The 23896-nt window shown below is 49.9% G+C and overlaps 1 protein-coding gene across 3 annotated transcripts in view; it reads left to right on the top strand.

The window, feature by feature from the left end:
- The first annotated feature begins 453 nt into the window (after window positions 1-453).
- LOC125950591 (MICAL-like protein 1) overlaps window positions 454-23896 on the top strand; it is a 35421-nt gene continuing 11978 nt past the window's right edge. Inside the window, exons 1-4 of one of the 3 annotated variants that reach the window (XM_049678727.1) lie at window positions 454-518; window positions 1393-1529; window positions 8648-8828; window positions 23255-23416. In XM_049678727.1, coding sequence (XP_049534684.1) covers window positions 23265-23416 — 152 coding nt within the window. In that variant the 5' untranslated portion in view covers window positions 454-518; window positions 1393-1529; window positions 8648-8828; window positions 23255-23264. Of the gene's footprint in view, window positions 519-1392; window positions 1530-8647; window positions 8829-23254; window positions 23417-23896 lie in introns of those variants that run through there. The other 2 variants (XM_049678725.1, XM_049678726.1) reach the window with 2 other exon arrangements.

Here is a 23896-nt window from a genome sequence, read left to right as displayed (position 1 = left end):
TTTGACAACCCGAAAACTGCAAGGATCTGCACTTTGTTTAGGTTTCGCGATTTTTTGATACTTCGGTGAGATGTCATCCCCATAAAAATTTGAAAACCCAGCATTTCTGGGTTCGTTTCTCGAAGCGATAGAAAAGCTCTCTGGCTGTTGTGCTTGATCGTGCGGTGCAAATGCGATCCATCTGGACGCGCCGAATTGATTTTGGGTGGCGAGCCCTTGGCCCTCTTCGGTGACGACTGGGTGGTAGGAACAAACGGTTCCATATACGGTGTATGGAACCGTTTGTTCCTATCACCCAGGCGTCACCAAAAATTTGTAAAATCGCCACCCAAAAGTGAAGGGCGGTTTTCTATAGTGAGAAGATCTTCTCCATGCTATCTGGGTGGTTGGGTGGGTTAAACTCCTCGCTGTCACTTCTCCCCTTTTCTTATTTTTTTCTCGTTCAAAAATCGCCGTGGTAGGTTGTGTTATGTTAAGTGGAAGATTTTAACCATTTTTTAAGAAATTTCGTAAATTTTGTGAGTAAAATAAAGGTGATAAGAGTAAATTAAAGTCGTTTGCACCCCCCATCATCGTTTCCGTTGGAAAATTACCCCGGGAAAGTGTAAAAAACTCGGAAGAACCGCAGCGCGAAACGATTCCCAAAAAATTGGGATAGAAAACCCCGAAAGAGGATCCTAAAACCATTTAAATCGCCGTCTTTCGATATGTAGTTAGGTCGGAAAACACAGAAACAACGATTCGGAAACTATAACTATTTAAATGTTATTGTGGTAAAGTCAGTGGCCGTTTGCTCCACAAAGTCGATCGATCGAAGTCGGTGCACCGCGCGGGGACGCAGTTTTTGGAGGTCTTCTGATATTCACGAACGCACCGAATAATATTGAACCTGGAGCACCGTCAAGTGAAAACAGTTAAATAAGCAAAAGTTCTAAGTTAGTGAAAATTAGTGCTTTACAACTCCTCAAAAGCCCCCGAGTTTGTGATTCCCGATTGAACTCGGTATTTTTTTCTGTCCCTCAAAAGTGCGTCCAAAAAATTGCGTCGAGTGAATTGTGTTGCAACCCTGAATTCTTTTTTACCCGTCCTGTTAGTTCCCACTGTCTTTTCCTGGAGTTTCCTGGTTTAACCACAGCAATCCTTTCGTGACGAGAACATTTCCTTTGCGGTTCGCAAGCGCCTTCGATCGATCGATCGATTCGTGGTTGGTGGACGAACGAGCTTTGGACTCTCCCCCCAGTGCTTCGTTCGTGTTGCGTGTAACGTGTTTGAAGACCACTTTCTTTTCGTCGCTGGACGGTGGCCATTTCAACACACAAACTTTTTTCCACCCTGCTTCGTTTTGTTACAATCCATTGTCACCTGTGTATCCGTGGTGTGTCCTTTTTGCAGTTTTTCTTGGTTTAGTGTGAGTGCAGTAAAATCCAGGTGTGTGCAGTAAAGTGCAGTTATCCTTTTGGCAAAACGCCGTACGTCCCAGCAAGCATTGCACCATCATCATCGGCTTCTAAAGGCGAATCGTCGAAGGGGTGAGTAAAAATTGGAATCACCATTCACGGTTCGTTTTTCAGTCCTTTTTTGCCTGTTTTAGAAAAAAATCATTTAAAAAATCGTATAACGTGCGCCAACGCCAAGTGGCAAGAGCGTACAATAACTTCTGGTTGATCAGTAGATGCTTCTTAGAGAAATTTATAATCGAAAGCTTAGTTTTCTGATGTTTTTAAGACAATCAAAGCAACACCAGGAATATTGGAGGCTTGAAACATATAAAATTTGGTGAAAATTCATCAAAATTATGACGCAATCTTTCTTCCATTATTTTTTAACGAAGCTAATTAGCTGCAATTTGAAGTGCAAATGATGCTTGTACTATCAACACTGGAAAAATAAAATGTTTTGTGATTCCGGTTTCTCGGAATGACTCACAAGCCTTTGGCGCCATCAACAACAAATAGACACCGATAAGACCGGTGAGTCATCACCACCGGTCAACGGCGACGTCGGTTAATTGTTTCATCGCACTCGCACATTAAGATCTCATCCCTAAGGCCATGAGCCCCCTTAATAAAGAGCTCCACTAATTGAAGGGTCATCACGCAGCCGGGACAGGGCGTTTGCGTGCCAATTTCTCTGCCGACGCCTCCCGGTCACTTGCCGGTTGATGGGAAACCATCCATCCATCCATCCATCCATTCGTCCATCCTCCGTCGACCAAAAAGGTCACACGGAATTCATTAAGACACCAGAGCAGGAGGAGGAGGAGGAGGAGGTCCCGAATACGCCAACCCATCCTATGCCCTCATGCTCGGTCGTGAAGCACGATCGCGATGACGATCACCTCTCGTACCGTGCCGCCAAGTCGCGGACAGGAAATAGGAAACCATCTTAGCATCACGTAGCATGATCGAGTTTGAGAATGAAACTCACCGGCGATAGACAGATCGATCGACGAAAGCCTCTTTCTTGGCCTTCTTTGATTCGCTTCCAAACTCGATCACTGTTTGTGATGCTGCTTTTGAGATGTTTTGAGAATTTTACCGGAGATGATTGCTGGAGGCAAGAACACGGCTTCGCATCGCATCGAAAAGGGTCAAACTAAGGGGCCCTCAGACGCAACCTTCAGTGCGTTGATGGCTGCTATAAGCTTGGCTCCCTTCTGGGCATCACTACCACCAGCGCGTTTCTAAGCAACGGTTGGAGCCGGCATAAGCAAGCTCCGGCCGAGCCCATAAGACCCCCTGCGAGCTGCATTTAAGAGCTGCTGCACCCCCTACGGCGTCGATCGACCACGGTTGCACCACGACTCTTCTCCCCCAACAACCCAAACAGGTTCTCACACACAGTCAGGCTGGTTGGCGGGACAAAGGGTCTCGGTTTCGTTCACGGGAATTTAAGAAATAAAGCTGACCTTCGGCGTTAGTCAGCGTTAGTTAGCGTTCTAGCGTGTTCCGAGAAGTCCGTCGCGGTGTCCGTCTTCGAAATGCGATTACGTTGCATGCTTAGGCGTGTGTGCGTGTGTAGCGAGAGGAAAACTATCATAAAACCATCATCCCCATCCCCGTCATCATCAGCATCACCAGTATCGAAAGCCCGCCGCACCGTCAGTAACGGCACATTCTCGTCCGGATTCTATTTTGTGACGTCCTTCTCCAGTGCTCGAAAGCTGCCGCTTTTTGCCAAGAGAGATGCTTGCGGAATTGCTGCGACCGAACAGCAAAAGCCACAAATTTTATCCGCTCCAACGGCTCGGTTTCCGGTCTAATCTCGCGAGTTGAGCTTGTGTTGACCATACTCGGGGGACTTCCTTTGAGACGCGCGCGACCCGCTAATGCTGGCCAGCCTACGTCCGGGATCGGATTTCATCCCCAAAAAAAAAAAAGAAGAACCGGACAACAGATCGTTTAACAGAGAGGAAGAGACCGGCGGTTTGTGTTTTTGCTCCGTATTTTTGCAAAACGGCCAATAACGGAGCACTGGCGGGAGTGACGATTCCCTCTGTTTCTACCGTTTCTGGCCGGGATACAGTTATACCTCCGGTACGGCAGGCCGTCCCCGGGGGGAGGGCAGCTCGAGAAGGAAAAGAAAGCTTCCAGACAAAACAGAAGCGAAAATGGAAATCAAATCGAATCTCGCGTAGCTACGGCCTGGGCCTCACCCGGGGACGAGACGATGATCTTTGAAGGAATTAATGCGTCCGAAAAAGTAACCTAAACAGAGCATGGCAAAGGCCGGTTTGGCCATTCGGAAACAGGTGGCTGTTGCGCTGATCGCACATTCGGAATCATTCATGCCGGGCGCACCGATAGTACGCAGGCGGCGCGGTCTTGGTTGGTGGCTGGTCGGCCATAATGGCCAGGCCGCTAGCCCGCTGGAATGGGGCTCTCGTCGAGCCCTTGATCTAGTTTCTTGGGTCGCTTGGGTCTCACCCTCTTCTCCGTTTAATGTTTTCATTGTTGTTGCGGCCAATGATGATGTTTCCACTTTCACCGCGGACCGAGTCTCGGTTGGTGGAGGAGGTACACATACATATTATCACGCGCACACACACACATTGTGGCTACTCGTTCCGTTCGGTGTGCTCTAAGGCGCGATAAACGTGAAGTGAGCCGACAAAAGCCAACAGCCTCTAATCAGTGGCACTTGAAATTATCATATCGCTAGCTAAATGTGACCATACCGAAGGGGGTTGTTGGCGATGCCTGTTTGGGTCGTGAGATGGTCCGGAAAGACCGGTCAGTGGAACTACAAACCCAGGGCTTTTAAACTAAAACTTGATTCGGTTTCTGGTTGGGTGAATTATGAATTGGAACGAACTTTTGATTTTTAGATAGCTTTTTGGGACTTTGCTTTTGATGTTCCACTCTCTTCGAATAACAGAACATCATCATTCTACAATTACATTACTTATTACGATTGAATTTCATCCACAATAAGCTCTGATGCCACGAGTAGCTCCATTTTTTCCTTATGAAACTTTAAAATTTAACTAAAAAGTAAACTGAATCAATGCAATGTAAGTTTGCATTCCACAGTATCAGAGTGGATGTTGCTTCGTGCCCTCTGAGAACGATAAAGAACAACCCCGCCTGCCTTTTATCGCACGCAATGGCACCATTACGACGGCTTGAGTCAACACAAGCACCGTCCGGGTGTAACCGACCAACAGGGCGCTAGTGCCGTCTCGAGCGAAACCAAACATCACGTCGGTCCATCATGATGTGAAGCTCATGTCATGCATCGTGCCGTGTCGTCGCTGTACTTGGAATATCGTTTTTTTTTATTTATAAAACATATCATTACTATTCAAAATCAGTAAACGCTTCAGTAAAGTGTCTGTTCATTTAAAGCGTAGTCTTCGTGGTCCGTAAGCGTGTCGTGTCTAGGTCGCGCTCATTTGAAGGGTGGTGTGGACAACGGACCAACCAACGAGTATAGAGAGGTAGTACCGCCCCGGATTCGCTCGACCGTGAAGCTGGTTTTTGTTTTTCCGCAAACCTCAAACCTTTTCGAGAAAGGTGGCTGCTGGGTTGAATTTTTGGTTTTCTGTTTTACTTTACACCGCGGTGTTGAAGGTTGCTACACGGTCACATGACACGAGCATGGCGCACCTAATGAGCACTGCGCCCAAAAAGGTGGTTCTTCCTCGTGGCAATTACCGAGGTTTTTCCTGCTTCGGTTTCATTTCCGTTCCAGGCCTCACGAACGACCCCAGTGTATATGATGCCAGTGATTGTGCGTATTTTTCCGAATGAAAATCACTTGCTGCCTAGGGTGTGTGCGTGTGTGTGCTCAGGTCGGCGTTGCAATCGATTCTACCTTCCCTTACGGGGCTAGGATTTCAGTATTCGATAATGATCGGTTTTGGTGGCAATTAGCGGGCAATCGAATTAACAAGCAGCAATACGTGGTTAGCGTGTGTGTTATTCTGGTGGTGCGTTCTTGAGAGAACGGACGCCGCCGTGGGTTGCAATTAGAATGCTCGGATCGGGTTCCGAAGTATGATCATTAAGGCAAACAGTCGATTATGGCAATGAATCGTCGTTTTACATAATTGGCTAGCGATTGGTTTAATGAAATTATTGCGTTAAAAACGCAAGGTTTACTTTCAATTTTCCACTCTAACCTTCCTTTTGCTGCTTATTTTTGCTACGAGGAGGGAGAGAATTTCCCTATTCTTATTGGTATAATCCGTTTACATACTTTCTTCAACGGGCGGCAAAATGTGAACAAAAGGTTTCGTAACCGCGTGGCCTAAGATTGTGATCTCCCCTCGAGGGCGAGGGTTAAACATGGCGGAGAATGCACTTTTACTGCTCGCCCTCCCCCCCGGCCAGGCTCGAATCACGTTACGGTCGTGATCAAGCGATTCGCCGCAGCCCACATTTCCCTCGAAAATTGCTAGCTCTCCTAGCGGTCATGGACCCTCCTAAGACCGTGAACGCGACCGTCCGACCGACCTGGTCGGCGATCCGCGATTTCGTGATTAGGCTGAGCGATATAAAATTGCCTAACCGGTCATCAAAGTTCAGTGGCCATCGACGTGCTAACTACCGCTGGCCATGCCGAATTCGTAATACCATCACCACCACCCCGATACCTGGATAGGCATCGCTGCCCACAGGCCATGCCGCAGTATAATAGTGGCTTCTTGCGCTTCATGGGCGCGCGGGTGCCGGGGGGGAGGGCGAGCTGTCGGAAATCTTAGATTCCTTTCCGTTCCGTTTGGCCCCTACTCCTGGGTGCGTTTGACGCGTCGCATCGAACCGGCGACCGGCGGCCACAGAAAACAACGGATTTTGCAGAAAGTGAACCTTTCGCTACTTTCACGCAATCGTTACGCAAAGGCACCGTCGACGCCGCCGCCGACGATGCTGCAGCCGTTGCGCTCCTTTGTAATGATCGGTCGCGATGAAGATCGGAGGTGAGCTGTTTTGAGATATGGGTGCCGGGACATGATCCTAAATAATGCTGCCCATCCGGTAGAGTGGGAAGCAGAGAAAGATCGATCATGATTACTCATGAGAAGTAGATAACGGGGAGAACGGGGAGCTGATTTTGAATACTAAATAACGTCATAGGGGAACAGCTGAAACATTTTGCTTTTGTGTTGTAGGAGACATGAGAAGATCTTTTTTTTTGTTTTTGTTAATAACAAACCGAAATTATGATCTGAGAGAAAATGCGATTTTCTTCGCCAAACATCTGAACATGAGATCGCATGATCAAGATCGATTTTATACCAACATAGAATGTGCTGTGTGTAAATCAGGGAAGCGTTGTGCAATGGATTTTGAAATTTGAAATGTTTCTTGAACCATAATACAGCAATAATGATATGAAGCGTAGATACATTGCATTGACAGTTGATCCTAGATGATCATATTTTAGATGCAATTGACATTAGCCTGATTAGTTACTGTGTATTAAATCTCTTCTATTTGAATGTTCTGTTCTCGATCTATTTGAATGTTGAGTATCTTCGTCATTTTTCAGTCGATTTGGATGAATTGGTCAGATTTTGTGGGGCTATTTGAACAGTAAGGTGTGTACCAGCAAACCGAAGACTAAAGAAGAACTAAATGCTAATATCAAAACGAAAAATTGCTGCTATTACTCTCGAAATGTTGTCAACTACCATGCAAAATACCCAAAAAGGGTCGCTTTTTGTGTTTCGAATCGAGGCGGTCATTTGAAATGTACTACATTCTCAGTGAATTCTCAATACCCCATTGATCAATGTTCCTAATTCGGATGAAAAGTGGTGGAGTTATTCAACATTTAAATCCTGTCCTGTCTAGATGGCGCACGCTGTATGTCTGGAAATTGGTTCGTATTTTGCTTTTGAAATGTGTAAAATCAAATCTCTGACGATCTTCTGAAATGGTCAATGGCAAAAGCCGATGGAAGATTTTTCAAAAAACATTTCTTCATTTTTCCCACCTCATGTGTCCTACCACTAGGGACGACTGATCGTTAATAGCTGTCGCCCAATAGCTGTTTATCGCAACCACCCAAAGCTCTTAAGAGCAACACTGGTAACGGCCGAACACACACGTGTTCAGCATATTGGTATCACTACTTTCCACGAAGACTCCTGCTAGATCTTCCTCCTGTTAGGCGCCATTCAACAGAAGCACTGAACCCGTTCCAAATCCGTTCGTTTGATGGGACCTACTGTTGACCAGTTTTTGGTTTGGGAGGCACTTTGTCGGCCGGATCTCGACCGGACCGGACAGCAGCAGCAGTAGCAGGTACCTTCCACAACACAAACTTCGACTTCGTCTTCGGAATCATTCACACGGGGGTCCACAACACTTTCACAAAAAAAAAACCCCAGCAGCTCCCGTTTATGGTTGTTGCCATGTTTCGTTTCGTGAGGACGATAGAGGAGAGTGTGTTAGGGCCGAGGTGGAGTAGCTGTGCGCCATACCGACACCATACCGTTCCACCACAACACACAGTGCACCCACTTGACACACCCAATCGTTCGATCGATAGATATGGAATCTAGTGTTGTTGAACCGCGCGAGGGCATTTAGAGGACCTGCGGCTCAGATATGAAGTATTCGTTTCGAGATCCTCCAGCTGCTCATTGCGATTGTTCATTTTGTTTTTCTGGGATTTGTTTTCTGCGATGTTTGCAGCTCCTAAAACACATACGCACACACTAGAGGCGCTCTGAAGTGTCTTAACCGTTAGGCATGGCCGAGTATGTTACCCCCGGGGGGCACTTCGAATGGTAAAAGATGTAGCTACAGCAGCCGCAACGGCTGTTTACCAACAGTATTAAGTTGCTTAGACAGGCATGTAGCAAAATTTGATTAAAAAATAAGCTCACTGTTGGAGATGAGATGTGAATCAACTGTTAGTTAGCAGGGCTAGCTAACTGCAAACGATCTGTTTGACTTTGGATTTCACTCGCCAACGCTCGACCGTCCTTCGCTTGACAACGTCTTCACTGCTACTCGTGGCGTGCCCCGGGTTACGGTTGTTCCTGTAATTAATGTTATGGAATCACTTGAGATAACGAGATAGTATTCCCTTCGGTTTTGCACATTGTTTGTTGTCTTACACCGCGCTGTAACGTGCGAGTCTGCGTGAGTCATCTATTAATTCTCGTTTTGTTCGTACCATTTCTCTTTTCCAGAACAACAGATCACCGGATGCGACACCGTTGACCACCGACCTACCGTCTATCTGGACTGCGAGAGCAGCGTGTCCCTTCGCCATTAGTCAGCTCAGCTCAACGCAGCTCATCTGTACGGCGCCCGTGTCCGTGACGCTGTTTGCGGCTAAATTGAAGTTGATGTTGGCTAATCCCGTTTTCGGTAAGTTGGGGGGATGCCCCCGGAGAGAGGGAAGGTAGAAGATGCGAGATTAACATCGTTAGTCAGAGTTCATTAGAGACTTGTCTTTAAGGCGAGGGGAGGAAGGGTAACGAAGAGAGCAGGAGAATGTAGGAAATTGATTGATTCGATCCCGATCGACGACGACGACGGTGCGCGATAAGATGAAGCGCCGTATCGCCGACCAGCTGTGGTCCAAACGAAGCATAACATCGTCGTCGTCGTCGTCGTCGTCGTCGTGGCTCGTTGATTAACATTAATTGGATTGAACCGACTGTGACCACCGCGAAGAGAGAGAGAGACAGAGACACAGAGGACATAAATTGTGAAGCGAGCGCGACGACGACGATGACGACGTGCGCGGGCGCGCGACGATTCCGGATTAAAACTTAATTCGAGTTCGACCGCGTGGGGAGTGTGTCTCATAAATTGAATTTCGCCAAATTTTGTGAACTTTTCTCGCACTTTGTGCCTGTGCCGGCGTGTAATCTGTGATAGCCAGCTTCCAGACCAGACCAGATGGTTCGTGGTTTCGTTGTTTTCTTTCGCCATCGCCAAAAACGGGGGGGCTGCCTGGAGGGAAAGCTGGCCAAAAGGAAGCCGCGCCTGTCGCACGAGCAATTATAATGTTGTTGGAGGTTTTAATTTCGCGGGGGGGTGGGGGGGGATAGTGAGCCACCTCTCGCTATCATTACGGCCCATCTGTCACGCCGAAACAACGTTACTGTATGCGAGGTTTCTCTTTCTTTTTTATGTTTTTTTGTTTGGGTTGTTTTTTGGGAGGGAAATCATCCACATGGCAGCATCTTCGCTGGGCTGTGTGCGAATCTTGTGGTGCGGAGACGCGTCGCAAACTTTCGCCCCCTCCGCCGTCTCCTTTTCCCACCCCTAAAAGTGATGCAGCGATGCAAAGCCGTGCACGACAGTGTTTCACGTGGCGGCCGTGGCTTACGAAGATGGTTGGTTTGGTTGCTGCATGCCTTGCGGCCATATGCCGCGCATGCTGCTTGTATGCATCACGATGAGCATGATGATGATCATCATCATCATGATGGTGATCGTGATGATGAGGTGGAGCATGAGAGGATGAGAAATGATGTGTAAGTTAAAGGTAAACATAAACACAGCAAAACAGCATCGCGCGCGCGATCGCTCGAAAGCTTGTAAGCCGCTTGCTTCTTCTTTGCTTCTGCGGAGTGCTTTTTTCTGCATTTCTTCCGCTCGTAACCAGCGCTCGACCGAAGAAAGCGTGCAAGCGCGCTGCTTTGGCTGATGTACGTTGATACGTTGATACCCCTATACCTTACGCTGCAGCACATATAAGTTTCCCGGGATTGAGAACAGGGAAATGGTTTCGATACTGCTCTAGAGCATTAAAGAGATTCAGGATATCCCGTGGATGGTGACTATTTTTCTTGCTATTATTTTAGATTCAAAGTACAACCGCCTGGCGCACAACGGAAGCAAATGCGCGGACCTGCAATGAAAATTACGTAAATCGCGCCGCACGATGGCACGGAAAAGGGTGATTTAAATTACATTAGAAAACGCACAAGCGGCGGGTGGCCGAGACAGGGAGAGTGGAGGTTGCACGCGCACCTCATTAACCCGTGCTGCTGCTGCTGTTGCTGGTGGTGGTGGTGGTGGTCGTCGGCTAGTGTTTAGCGAACGCTTATTAGCGCTCGTCTCTTCATCTGCTGCTAGTCTGCATTCGTTTGCAGTCGTTCGTAGTGGACAGAGCAGTGCACCATAACCGGGCCTGGCTGGCGAATGGTCCGGTGGTGGCCACATTAGGCGGCCACCGATGCAATGATGCTGCTGCTGCTGCTGCTGCATAATGACCCCCGGGATCGGCGGGATCCCCTGCTCTTCGTCGTCTCTGCGTTGTCCGGAACGGAAATGACCGCTGTAAGAGGGAAGGGAAGAGTCCAACCGGCTGCGATACGCGCCGCCGAGTGCCGCCGAGAAGCGGGATCTGTCTTTTAGAAAGTTCGTCTTCATGGCGACGGTCGAAGTGAAACCGCGGATATGCCCATCGACACCTAATGGTGTGGTTGCTGCGCGGAACTGATAAGTAGCTGGAAGTACCGTGGCGTTAGTTTATTTACTTAAAATGATATTCATATTTTCCTTAACTTCCTTGAGGCTGCATCGTCAGAACACGTGGACAGCATTGAGGGGTAACCAAAGAGAGTAACTCCCTAGCGCGGATGCTTTAACTGCAGCATCATCAGCAGCAGGAGCATAAAAGTGAAATGAAAGTAAACGCTTCCCCTGTGTGTGTGTGTCTGTATGCGTTGGATCGATCGAGTCTTAGATGCGCAAACTGCGGCAGCCCTCTCGTGGAGGCTTGGCTCGTGGGGCGACATATTATGCTGCACGTCCGATCTTCCAGCCAGCATCTCTCTGTGTGCGAGTGTGCGTGAGATGGGGAACAAATGGTCCATGCACACGAGACTGAGTAGCACAAGAAAAAGGAACCAGCTTCTTCGACACACCAGCGGCGACCGGCGCTTGAAAGATCGATTCCCTCGAATACCTTTGACGACGTGACGTTTGGATTGGGGATTGTGTTTGGGGTTTTGGGAGGGCAGAAAGGAACCGTTTTTGAGATTTATGAGATAGTTGACAGCTTTACCGCCGGAGGCTTGTGGTTGCGGGTGTTTGGTTCACGTACCATTTAAATCTGCGAACCGTGCACGTGTTGTTTTAGTCGCGATCTCTCCCTCTGGCACGATCGTAACGAAGCCGCCGAAGGTGGGAATGTTACGCCGTGGAGCGCAAGCCCAAGGCACGGCCACGCACGTTACCACGACGACGACGACGACGCTGCCAACGGTTTAACGGCAACAAAAACTCGTAAAACCCCAAATCAAAGATCTGCACAGCACCCCGCTGGTGGTGTCCCGTTCCGAAGGTGTATGTGTGCCTGTAAGTGTGTGTGTGTACGATTGACCGTTTCTAATGTTTTAACTGCTGCGACCGTTGTTTCCCCCCGGCACCCGGTTGCTTTTTATCTCCAGTCCGGTGCGGCTCGCTTATTCCGTTTTGATTTTATGCGCCTCCACCACCTCGTGGGGGGTGGCAAGACACCGTTTTACTGGCCGGTGCCTTTCCCTTTCTATCGAGCCACCATCAGCTAGCTTGCACACTGCTGCACAACAATCTTGCAATGTTTTTTTTCCTCGTTCCCTGTTTTCTTCCGTCCTTCTGATGATAGATGAGACAGGACAGGAGAGAAGGTTGGCCAAGATTGGGATTGGGCGCTAAGCGAGTGAGAGAGAAATGCAACATGTTAATCTCACCTCGGTGGCCTTCTAAAACCACCAACACCAACACCAACACCGGCTGGCCGGAGGTGAGGTGAACGCAGAGAGGATTGTAATCCCATCCGGAGCGCCGCTGCACAACGTTCACTTCACGCTGCTGCATTCGCTGCTTCTTTCACGAGTTTTATAATTTCGCTAATCGCGAGAGGAACCACCGGCGTGCAGGATGCAATTTTTTCTGCCGTTCCCGGGAGGTGGTCCGCTGGTACACTCGCCGGTATCCGGATGTTGTGGTGTGTACCGGTTATGAGGGACGAGTTACGCGACGGCGATGGCGGCGTAATCGATTACCGTCGCGTCAATTAATCAAGCTAATTAATTAATTTACCTTCCGACCGGCAGCAGTGTGTGGACCCTGGAGTGTGGCCATTCAAGCAAAAGCAAAAGTGGCCACTGAGGAACTTCAAGAAAGTCAATTCCGCTTGCTGTCACTGCGGCGCTTGATTTGGTTGATAAATTGTGGAGAAAATTTCCATCTATAACGAATGCGCCAACGCCAGACGCTGTGTTCGAGCGTCGGTATCGTCGTTGGTCGATGAAAAGGGCGTTGGTTATTAAGTTATGACGTGAAAAGCGACGCGCGAGTGTTACGTTGGCCGACTACCGGCGGCGATGATCGATAGTGATTCGATTAATGCTGATTTTTAAACAAAAAACAGAAATCAACAACACGAGCGACTTCATTTTCACCGCCGAGAGATGGAATTGTGCCAGGGGCTCGGAGTGCATTGTGTGCGAGCTTAGCATTTAAATGAAAGTCTATGGACGGTTCACGGTTGCACGTGCACCTATCAAATGGCCACCTCATCGTCACACATCGCTCGTGTGGCATGTGGTCTCTGCATGAGTGAGTGCCTTAAGCACCGCGGAGTGGCTTAAGGGCCATGTCCCCATACGGCCTCAAGGCCACAATGAACGCGATTGCGACACGAAACTCTGGGACTCTGGGGCTCTGGGGATTTACGATAGTAGAACTTTTAGTGACGGTGTCTTGGCCTGGCCTGGCCCTTCTGGGGTAATAAGTTCGATTCGCTGATGGTACTCCTGGATCATATTTCTCTCCGATGGGGACATGGAGCAATCCTTGATTGGCTTGGCTTCTTGTACGGTGAAGAAAACTGGAGGACACCGATCGGAGACAGGTTCCACTGGTAAGGATTCATCGGTCGGTGTGCGGTGTTCCGGTTGTTCCGGTGTTGTATCGCACGCTATACGATATATCAGACCCCTCGTGTGGTCGCCTTCGGCTTCTCGATTGCTCGATAACTCGCAGGGGCCACTAGAAGATACCATAAATCCCGTGAACGTCGTGCTTAGAACGGGAATCCCGCGTGGAAATGGATCCCAAAGTCGTCGTCGTCGTCGGTCGTGGCTCTGCAATGGCGATGCAGCTTTGTTGGGGATGTTTTATTTTTAAATCCTCTCCGCTAGGACGGTATTTGGAGGTCTAGTGGAGCGCACGGTAGCAGTACCTAGCCGTACGTTCGAGGACAAGTACGAGTGCATTTCCTATTTTTGGACAATTCCGCCGGAACGTGTGCTCCGAGTAACGAGTCGTGACGATCGGGAGTTTTAAAAATAATTTTCAAACCATTCGCTGCCGTCACCGCGAATCGGTGACCTTATCCCTGACGTGGATAGATTATTGTCGGTAAAGAAGGGTTTAATATTAATTGAAATTAGACGACCAATCACCGATCACCGAATCTGCAACAACAGCTGGGCAGCAGCAGTGTCGATTATCTGGTGCTAACGATCATCAAATTTCGGGCAACTCCGGTCCGGTGCCGACTGATTGATGATCGGTCGGTAAATCACACAGACACACCCTGGGATCCAAAGAACCCAAAGAAACCCCACCCGATCGGCATTTCTCACGTCGTGCCTCACGCGCCTGGGGTTGGTGGTCGATTGTTCGAATTAGTCACCGACGTTGGTGCGACCGAATGCTTCTCCGTTCGCTGCTTCTGCTTCTGACCATGATCTCATGCCACCAGCGAGACTCAAGGTTGGTCCGGTTGGTTACTGTGGTTGTTGTCCTTCTCCTTCTCTTTCTCCTTCTGCTGCTGCTGCTCCAGCTGCGGCCGCATGTTGACCGGAAAAATGATCTAGAGGTCTAGAGGGACCTCGGCGATCGTCTGGCTGCTTGCTATGTTTGCTTGCGTGCGGTGGTGGTGGTCACTCGTTCTCAACTCAAGTCTCAATCTTGTCCAGTGCAGCGCATCAGTCCACGACCGCACAGCCAGCCAGCCAGCCAGCCAGCCACCAACAAAACCGGTTCTTGGGGTTTTTGTCGGTTTCCAAGAATTGGGACCACCGCTGGCCGCGGCCGCGTGAAGCCCCATCGAGAAGGTAAAAGCTCCTTCTTGGAGAATGGAGATCTTGCTTGCCTGCTACAGAGCCGGCGCCCTGGCTGGTGTGGTGTGGTAGTTGTGTGCACCTTCAGCCGCACCATGCACATCCCTGTCCGGCCTGTCCTCCGCCATGAGGCCATGAACCGCACCCCGCGCCATGCTGCAATCGCGCCCAGAGCGCACGTCTTGCCCTTTCCTTTCTTCCATTTCCGCGAAAAAGTCTTCATCTTAATCTCGTTATAGTGGCCGGGGCGGTGGTGGCCGAGCAAACCAGTTTCCTCCTGACCTGATTCTTGTGGCCACCGGGAGACCACCGCCAGCGTGTTTGCGCCGCATGCTCCTCCGGGGGAAGAAGAAGGGATCTTGGTGCTGGTTCTCACAACCCAATGATGATGATGATGCTGCTTCGGGGTTGGGGGTTGGTTCGATCGTGCGATCGTCACTCGATGGTGGTGCTGCCCCCCTTGTAGGAGGTCTGCGATCGACCGGGTAATCTGATGCAATCATGTTAAGATGGATGCCTCGGTGGCTGGCTTCGGTGCTGCTGCTGCTGCTGTTGCTGCTGCTGTTGCTGCTGCTGTTGCAGCGGATTGCAAATCGATGATTTCCGTCGTGACCTCTTTCGGGCGCCACAGAACAACCAAACCATCATCATCGCCGCCAGCCCCGTTACACGGTGGTTAGAGTTCAAGAAGAAGGAAGAAGATTAGTCCGCACAAATCGAATCGGTATCAGCAAGAGAGGTCGCGTATGTTTGACAGAAAATTTTCGCATAAACATGCTCGATTCGATTGATGAATGCGTTCGGCGATGACGATGTTGAGAGCGAGAGATCATTTCTTGAGGTCGAGGCAATAGTTTCGGTTTCATTTCGTGTCAAACGTTCACGATTGATCTACGCACCGGAGAACCACCACCTTTCTCTTTGCTTTTTAAGCTCTCGATCCCAACAAGGCAGTCAGAGAGCCTTTTCTAAGCGTCACAGCGGGACGATCGCGATTACGTAAGCTGCTGCTGCTGCCGCTGCTGGCACGCACACAACAAACATACTCTTGAGCAGAGCACTTCGCTCGTGCAATCGCGGCCAAGGTGTCCCCTCTTCGGGGTGGTACTCAACGGATTGGTTTTCGGGCAGCATCTCAGCGTCGTCGTCGTCGTTGTCGTCGTCGTCTAGTAGTTTTGTGTGTGACTACGGTAATTGCAGGACGTACGGCCGTACGACAAACCGGGCTGGCGGACATCGGATTCGGACCTTCCTCTCCCTCCCCAAAAAGAGAGAAAAAAAAAACATTAGCGCGCACCCCACCGTTTACGGTATGTGGAGGGCAGTGACCATCGAAACGCTCGCTTGAAACGAACGCTTGTTGGAGTCGGTGGCCTGTGAGTGAGGCCGGTTGGTTTGGCCGACGTTGCAACGACTTTCAGTGCAACCTCGCGTCGCGGTCGGTCGCGCGATCATTAGAGGTGTTTAGTGTCGTGGGAATGTGTTAGGACCCTCCAAAACCCTCGTCCCCTAGCAGATGCTTGCAGCTGCTGCTGCTGCTGCTGCTGCTTGTCCGGCTGTTGGTATGCGGCGTTACGTTCACTTTGGCTTCATGACCCGTTAATGCTAATGTTATTACGTCTTTTCTTAGAGGCGACCGATCGCCAGGTTGCAGCATGATGGATAAACAGCATTTATATGTCTCAATTGGTTGGTTTTGTGGTGCGTGTATCTGATTAATGAGCCAGGATGCAGTTCTATTTGTTTTTGGTGGACCTTTTTGTCTGTTGAAATCTGATTTTCCTCGATAACTGACGGAAGTTTTCGCGAGTTTAAGAATCTTTCATTCGTTTCGCTTCAGTAGAGATCGTCAGTTGCAATGATCGATCAATACTGGGAGTTTGTTGCGGTTGCTGCTGCTGCTGCTGCTGTTGCTGCTTGCAATAGCAACCCCCCTGGCCACGTCAGTAGGTCAGTGATCACACCACTGGAGCTACGCGGTGCTACTCCCCATTATGTCTCCTTGAAACGCACTTTTCTCGCAAGTTTCACGCCAATTGCAGCAGCAGCACCTCCGACGACGGCGACGACGATTTTCTCGCTCGCTAGGAGAGGTGAGGCCACCGCGTAGTTTACCGCGTCCAGCGACGTGTGGCGGCCACTAGCGCGCCTTTGTCGGCGTATCGCGCTCGCGCGCGCGCGTTCTGCGCACTAGTAATTTGCATAACCTCGTTTCGGGGTGGGGTTGCTAGAGGTGGAGAAGGGGGGACGCTGTCGGATGTAGGTACTTCATCATCTTTAATTTCATCTCCAACAACCTGCCTGTGGTCATGTCAGGGCCGCCACCACCATCTTCATGCAAAAGCTCCCGATTCTGGCGATCGATGATGATGATGATGATGATGATGAGTGGGCTTGAGGTGGCCGCAAAACGCAGCTACTCCATCGACCGATGATCGACGTCATAGCATGGCAAATGGCAAACCGATCGTCGGGCGTCGCGTGGAAGTAACGGAGGTTCGTCACTTGTTAACTGTTGTGCGCCGGGCGTTGAAGTTCTTTGTACCTCTCGTCGAGTACGGCGAATGGAGCGAAGGCAAAGGAAAGTTGAAACCGATTTTTCTGGGTTTTTGGCTTTTTGACAAGAAAGAGAGAAATGAAACATTCTTTCTCTCTCTATCTACTTCTTTCTCTCACTCTCTTTGCTGTTGCTGACGCAAGGCGAGGTCGATGGACGCATTTTTGTGCTGTCTTGTCATTTTGGACTTTTTTTTTTAATTTTTTGGCTTCCCTACTTTCCTTTCCCCCTTTGCTTCTTTCGCGTCTCCATCGGTCATTCTCAACTCCAGCCAGCCCAAACGAAGGCTTTCTGATTGTCAATGTCCATTTTTCTGGCAATGGTTCATCAAATGTTTGCACGATGCGATCGGCATGTTCTCGCGGTTTTCTTCCGCGTGTAATTCCGCGCGCGCTGTCTCTTTGTGTGGCGTTTGTGGACATCATATTTCTTATCCTTTCTCTCGAATGGACTGAATGAGTCGTGTTTAGTATGAGTCATCATCCACAGAGTTACAGGTGAGAGGGGCCGCCGTGGTTAAGGTTTTCACATCACAAACCACCATCTAACCCACCTCAACTCATCCCGCGCGAAACGCGAAACGGGGCTCGATGTCGCAGTGTTCCGCCACACCACAACCGCAACAACAGCTCTTGCGGTACCGCGTGATCTCCATTTCTTTTGGAGGGAAACACACACACACAGTGTTTAGAGACGACGTCGACTTTGAATCTCGTATTTATATGTTTATTCATGCTGTTCCTTTACCAGCTCTTTTCTTTGTTTCCTGCTTCTCTCTCTCTCTCCCTGGGACCGTTCTACACGGCAGTTCCTTGCATTCTCACCATATGTTGGCCGCTTCATTATTATGTGTCTTGGGCCTTTGTATTCCTATTTTTCTCCTATTTTTTCCCCCATGTTTTGTTCATCCTAAACCAACAAGCAGTGCCCCTGTGTTGGGGATGGTTCGGGAACACACTATAGCCACCATCACCAGCATTATTCTTCTCTCAAAACACTTACCGTGGTGGCTGGTGGCGGCGATTGCGTAGAGCTTTCTATGATGTGTCTATCCTCCTCCCCTTCCCTACTGTGCACGGCCACATTTCCATATTTATCATCCCATTTTTGTCATTGTTCCCCCGGTTGGTCGGTACGCAACGTCAAGTGAAGCGAGTGCGGTAATATTCCATTTTCTTCTTTTAATCTTAATTTACGTTAATCTATGCTGCGCGAGATTGCCGCTCCGGCGCTGATCTAACGATCGTTGCACTATTACATTAGCCACACTATAGCATTACGTAGAGATCATTCGTCATCATTCGTCTGCCACAGACCGAGCCCGTGACCATACGAGACCGTCTTGCAACCTGTACTCACCGCAAACTGGCACCGAAGGACGGTCGTCCAATTGTCGAATCCAAAGAAAAAACCAATACCGACCACCATCAACTGATGGCCTTTTTTTCAATTTTAAACTTTCACACGTGGCGCACGCGTACGGCCTGTCGACAGCGAAGCACTGCCGATGCCCCCCCGCACTGTTTGTGACCGCAATTATCATGGGGTGTGTGGAAAATGGTCGACTCATTATGATGGTTCGTTTTCAATTCCGTTTGGCGTTCGCTTTTTTCTGCCACCTCGAGCAGCAGCAGCAGCAAGGTTGTGCGCGTGGAAAGCGTGTAAGGTATTGGTGTTTTGTGGTTTTTCCATCCTTCACGAGATCGTCACCGTGCGCAGATATTGTACTGTTGTCCCCCTTGTGATGGAATCTATTTCAAGTTCAACACCACCTCCGCCTATCGTTGAAGGCGCAAGACAAGATTTCGCAAGATGTTGATTATTGACAAACGGTGAGAACTTGTCGTTCATTGGCGCCGGTTTATTATTAGCTAACGAGCTGTGCTGGTGAAAAATTGGTGAAACAATTCTTAATGTTACAATCTAGCAATTCTTTCTCGATCCGGGCGGCGCGCTTCCAGTTAATGATGGTTGCGGCACATCAAACGCCGCTCCTGGACTGCCTGGGTGGTGCATACAATCGTCAAATCGGCTTTATAGTCTCATCAATCATACCATTAACACGCGCGCTCCTGCTTGTGGCCCATTTCACTTGGCTTTTCGATATCGATGGGAACGTTGCTGTTGTTGCTGCTGCAGGAATGAGAACCAACGCTTCCTAATAGGGGCCTCCGGACCTCCGTTGGCGGCACATAAAGTGGACAAATTAGCACAATCGTGGCGAGGCAGCCAGACAGACGGACATCATCATCAACGGAATCATCCCACGAACGTACGGCTACCTCTCCGTCTGTTCTGTTGTGCGTAAGCGCTCCGGTGTGATGTGGTAGGTGTGAAGTGAAAACAATGGCCGCGCCCCGTGTGGTTGACGCCCACTTCCTTTGTTTCAATGCGCCATCAGCATACTCATCAGCAGCATCGCCAGCATCATCATCGTCATCCCACTGCTTCTCATAGAATCTTAAACAGAACCGTTGTACCTGTTCTTTGGAAATCATCAACGAGCCCCAAGTTCACTGACTTCCTCCAGTCCCGGGGTCTAGGGAGAAGGCGAGACCGTTGGTCAGGTGTGTCAGAGACCGACAGCAGCAGCAGCAGCTCCAACTCCAAGATGAGGAGCGCGCGCGTGTCGTCTGTATGCTAATCGCTTTGCGCTAGACTTTCTTCATGCGTCCACCTCTAGATCCTCTCAGCTTTCGTGCCGGAGTACTCGCGTGGCCGTGGCGCCAAAATCCTGCTTGGCCTCATCATGGTCATTGAGCTTCGCTGTCTCTCTCTCTCTCTCTGTCCACCTTTTGGAACAGGTAGCATGTCCGCCCGTACGCTGGCTCCGTTGTCTACTAACGCTACTTTCTCCATTAAGCGAAGTTGTTTGTTGCGATAACATACGGACCATGCGCCATCTTGCGCATCACAGCTGTTAGTGTTTCTGTTGTTGGTTGCAGAAGCAAAAGTTGTTGTTGTTGATGCCGCTGCCACCTTCCCGTCGCGGCCACTGGTCGCTTCATAAAGGGTCTCTTCCTTCTCAACCCTGCTCGAACAGCCAGCCAGCCAGCCGCAATTTGATGCGATGCCAGACGCTGGCGCACCGTCTGGTGGATGGTGGATGCGTATGGTAATAAAGTAATTAATTTAATGATTATTTCCGCCGAACCAAGCGAACCGAAGATGCGAACTTCACAGTCGTCGTCGTCGCCGTCGCCGTCCCCTCGTCGTGTGATCTTCCTGGTGCGCGTCTTGCGCTAAATCTTGGCTCCTTCCGTAGGTCGTTGGCCAGGTGTACGGCTCCCGGGGGAGCGGAGCGGAGACACCGGGAGTTAAGCTTTAGATGTTGCTTCCCCGGGATTCATCCATGATGATGATGATGATGATAATGATTTCACCACAGCAGACGTTCTCCTCGCTCCTGGGGTTGTTATAGTAATAATCGTTGTCCCGCACAACGGAACGAAACGGGACGAAACGGCTCGAAACCCTCCACGACCCGGCCGTGGAATTGAAAGTCAATTCCTGGCGCGAAAGCAATTTTCAGCGCTGGCATCTCTTTACCATTTTCATATTTATTAATAAGCGCAAGCGTGAAACGGTATGGCTGGAGTGGAGATGAAGGCGCAGACGAAACGAAAACCCCAAAACGAAAGACACCACTGACTGACGATCGTCATGATCATCATGATCGTCGTCGTCGTCATCGACACAGGTGGTTGAGAAGTCAATCACTGGCTACTAGCAGCGTGGATGGATGGCGTATGTCTCTACGCCTTCTCCTCGTCGTCGTCGTTGTCGTCGTTGTGCCTTTTCCGGTGACGATCGTTCGATCCGGTTCGACTGAAATGAGCCACCGAAAACACCAACGCAATTTAGCGGTGGATTTGAACCCCGGGGTCGAACCTTGAACTGCCGCCCCAAAATCACGGCGAAGTCGAAGGCGTGACGACGAGACATCGCGATGGGCTTGAGAAAAAGACGGGTATTAGAAAGATTATTGCGAAACCATTGCACCCACCCGGTGTACAGTCGATTGGCTTTCGTTGATCGTCGTTTCGGGGTCGTTGTCTTATCGTTGATCACACTGTTGCTGCATGGTGGCGATGGTGTACTGCTGCGAACATATCTGCATGCGCCGGGTTCTAGTGGTACCCGTTGCTGGAACAAGATTTACCAGAAACACCCCCCCCCCCCCTCCCTCGGGTTCCCGGTGCTGCCCGTCTCTCTGCCCGATCGGGTGTCGTCCGCTTCGACTTCGGTATGTAATTAATTTTTACCGTTTTAAATTGTTCATCGATCGCAATCGCAATCGTTGGGTCTTGCCAGCGTTGTGTCGCTGTCGCTGTGTTGCTGCTGTGTATCTTGCGATCTTTGGATGCAAATCTTCTTCAACATCTACCCGGTATACGGTATTCGTTGTAAATCCTAGGAATGCCAATGCGCCAAATGTGTGGCCAGTTTGTGGCAAAAGTGGCCGATAGAAAGTTGAACGCTTCACTTCGATAGAGAACGATCCGTTTGATTGGCTCGTTGTTGATCATCCATTTCCTGCCAACGGGATGCCATGTATTTCCGGCAGCGTGCACGTTTCCATATTTGGGCAAAAACCATTACTCAATCACAGACACAGATGAAGCATGGGCACGGGGCTTGAACCTTGTTCGTCACTTCCGGCCGGACGCGACTATCAGCGAGCCTCGCGCCAGTCGCGTGGCGAGGTCGACTTCCATAAAAGGATCACCAACGACGATCACGTACGGCTGCTACCGCTGATTGGCACCTAGACCGGTACCGAACCGGTACCGATAGCCTACGAAATACGGAAGATCGTATAGCCACGAGACGGAGATGAATCCCTTTCGGGCACACTTTGCTTGGAAGGACTTCACCATTGCCGCTGCCGCTGCTGCCGTCGCCATCAATCTTTAAAAGGAAGAATCCGGCGAATGACCAGACTCTGGCAATAACAATAATCCGCACGGCGCAGCACGAGTTATGGTTTAATGGCCACCTCGCTCGTGGTTTTCGTTGGAAGGGCACAAAACATAAAACAGTGCCCGGTGAGCGCGCGCGCGCGAGATGTTTTCAGTTCCGCACGGTCCATGATCGTTCACGACCTTAGTTCCTAAGGCCTTGGCAGTAGCGAGGCCACCAGGCGTTGCTTTTGGCACGAGCGCTCTGCTGGCAAATCACTACCACTCCACCACTCGCAGGGGTGCGCATGATCATGAGAAGGGCTCAGCCCCAACACTCGAGTTCCCAAATGATCTGGAATATACAAAAAAAAGAGGAAAAAACATTAAAACGGAGGGAGGAAATGGGTGGAAAGTGCACTGTGTTACCTACACCAACCAAAGAGACCCAACACCGCTTGACACTCTTGCCTTTCTATTGCCTTACCTTGACCGCTCCCGTAAAAACGTGAACGAAGCGACCGATCTCGTGGCGATGAAGTGACGAACCCTCCATCATCATCATCATCATCATCATCCACAACGGCAGTGTGTGTGTGTGGTGTGTGAGGTGTTGATGGAGTAGCCGATGATTACGTTTTGTTTGTCGCATGGACAGCACGACGCTGACGCCACGGATGGTGTGTTGTTGACCGTCGTCATAGTAAGCGAACTGTCGTGCGCGCGCGCCTGCGACGTGCTCACTCGTGCTGCACTGCCTACTGAATGGATCCACGCATCAGTGCGTTTGCCACCGTACCGGCTCGGCACACTACGCTAGTCCGTCCGACGAGGGGTCCGCGTTCGGCTGGTGCCTGTGTCTGCGTCACTCAACCGTTCACCATCGCGCCTTGCCCGAACCAGTGTTTCCCGAGAGCCCTACCCGACCGGACGCGCACACGCGGTTGCGCCGTTACCACTGAGCAGCGAAAGCAGCAAAACATAGTTGCCTGTGTTTATCACGGTGTTTTCGTGGTTTTCGGTTGACCCTTCTCTACCAGCGCCAGTTAATCCATGTTTGTGGTTTTTTTCTATTTGTTGGTTTCAAGTAGTTTTTGGTGATCGCTGCTAGTAGGCTTGTGTGCTTGTGTGTGATACTAATCCCTTTTGTGTGTTTTGGTTTTTACTTTTCTTCATTTTCGGTACCGTGTGACACTGTTGCTGGTTGGTGTGGTTTCGCTGATACTGTTACTGTTGCTGTTGTTGCTGCGGCTGCCCGCGTAGATCACTTAGCATGTCCGAACGTCGTGGTACGAAGGCGCTAGAACTTTGGTGCCGCCGAGTCGTCGATGGCTACAAGGATGTTAAGGTCACTAATATGAGCACCTCCTGGCGCGACGGTCTAGCCTTCTGTGCGCTGATCCACTACTTCCGGCCGGATCTGATGTAAGTATAGTGGCCGTCGTCGTTGTTGTTGCGCCATTCCCACCGGAGAACGGACCACACACACGCACACACACACACACACACACTTTCTGCAGTGGCGCGAACGCCGCTGGACCTTGGGGACCACTCGCTTGTTACATCAAAAACAACACACATACAGAACACACACACCAAACACACACGTGCTGCTACTAACTGAAACTTCGGCTTTCTAATCGAAATGAAATCCCGTTTTTTCCGGCTTCTCGCTTCCGTTCGTTCCGTCCACACACAAAACTCCAAATCGAAACCAATACAAACCCCCCAAACACTCGCTTAGCTAATAAAGTGCGTCTCGTTCTCGAAGAGATGATTGATAGTAAGTATACCGAGGATGGTACCATCTAGTAGTGGGTGCTTGGAGCTTGGCGTGTGTTTTTGTGTGCTCTTTTGTGTGTGTGTGTGCGTGTGTGTTTGTGTGTGACCCAATGCTTTCAGTGG

Source organism: Anopheles darlingi, chromosome 2 (genome assembly GCF_943734745.1).
Source record: "Anopheles darlingi chromosome 2, idAnoDarlMG_H_01, whole genome shotgun sequence".
Classification (NCBI taxonomy): Eukaryota; Metazoa; Arthropoda; class Insecta; order Diptera; family Culicidae; genus Anopheles; species Anopheles darlingi.
This window is presented reverse-complemented; position numbering and strand designations above follow the sequence as displayed.